The 1149-nt window shown below is 47.8% G+C and overlaps 1 protein-coding gene across 2 annotated transcripts in view; it reads right to left on the minus strand.

Annotated features, from left to right (window-relative positions):
* Nucleotides 1–1149, minus strand: part of CASP7 (caspase 7, apoptosis-related cysteine peptidase) — a 45449-nt gene that overhangs the window by 30338 nt on the left and 13962 nt on the right. For both annotated transcript variants that reach the window (XM_012663929.1, XM_012663930.1), the window contains exon 2: nt 582–691. In XM_012663929.1, coding sequence (XP_012519383.1) covers nt 582–691 — 110 coding nt within the window. The remainder of the gene's footprint in view (nt 1–581; nt 692–1149) is intronic.

The raw sequence follows: 1149 nt of genomic DNA on the forward strand, positions 1-1149 counted from the left end.
CAATAATACCGAGCAGGCATATAAGAGTTTAATCAATGAAGCTATTAACATTATTATTAAATGTAAAATTTAGAATTTTAAAAATGAACTCAAGAAAGGAAAAGATACAAACCAATAAACAGGATGTACCCACCCCCCGCCTTTGCCAGTGGAGTGCCTCCCAAGGCACAGGGTGGGAGTGAGTCACCCTAACACTTCCTGTCCCCTGGCCCCTGGATTCTGCGTTTTAGTCAAGCTTGGTCCCGCTGGCAGCAGCAGCCCAGGTTCTGCTCTGAAGGTGCCTGCGAATTCCCTCCATAGCCCCTCATTCCTGGGAACTGCACCCAGACACACCCTGCTGAGCAGGAGACCCCTGCAGCTTGGTTTCCCCCATTCCTGGGCTTGCCCCAGAGATAAGAAGGTACACATGGGGACACTGGCGTCCCCAGAGACAGCCAGCAAGATCCTGTGCAAACCTCCCGTGCACAGCATGAACCTCCTTCCCTCAATGTCCTCTCCCATAGGTGGGTGGAGGTGGCAGAGGTGTGGCAGGCCAAAGTGGCCCAGGGTCACTGATCAATCCAGCAAGGAAGGAAACATACCTGAAAAGTGATGGCACAAATGAGGAGCGGTCTGGCTTGGCGTCCACTGAGTCGTTATTTGCCAAATCCCCAGCTCCCTGCCTCCCAACGTGGCCTTGATCATCTGCCATCTGGGAGAAGAAAAAAAACACAGAAAGTTGGTATTCAATTTTCTGTGCTATATTTAAATGATACTCACTAGGTGACACAGTTTTTAATTAAGCCCAGGGGCGAGTGAGCAGTCATGCATATTTAAGCTCCAAGGTTACTAGACCATCAACACCTTCAAATTCTTGAATGCCAGCTATATTCTAGGCATCATTCCAGAGACTGGGTACACAGCAGCGAAGAAAACAAAGTCTCTGCCCTCAGAGAGTGTCTAATCCAACACCCACAAGTTTGTTAAATGTTCACTGCATGAGAAATGGTGGAAGGTCTGTCAAGGTTTGTAACAACAAGAAACTCCCCCTAAATTTCTGGCAGGTCACAAGGTGCTCATACACAGTTCAAAAACAGCAACGACCTGGCTCTCTTTCTGTTTCAGGTGATTTTACATGGTTCTACCCAAGATAGATTTCCATCAAATTAG

This window comes from Propithecus coquereli, unplaced genomic scaffold, assembly GCF_000956105.1.
Source record: "Propithecus coquereli isolate 6110/MARCELLA unplaced genomic scaffold, Pcoq_1.0 Scaffold84, whole genome shotgun sequence".
Lineage (NCBI taxonomy): Eukaryota > Metazoa > Chordata > Mammalia > Primates > Indriidae > Propithecus > Propithecus coquereli.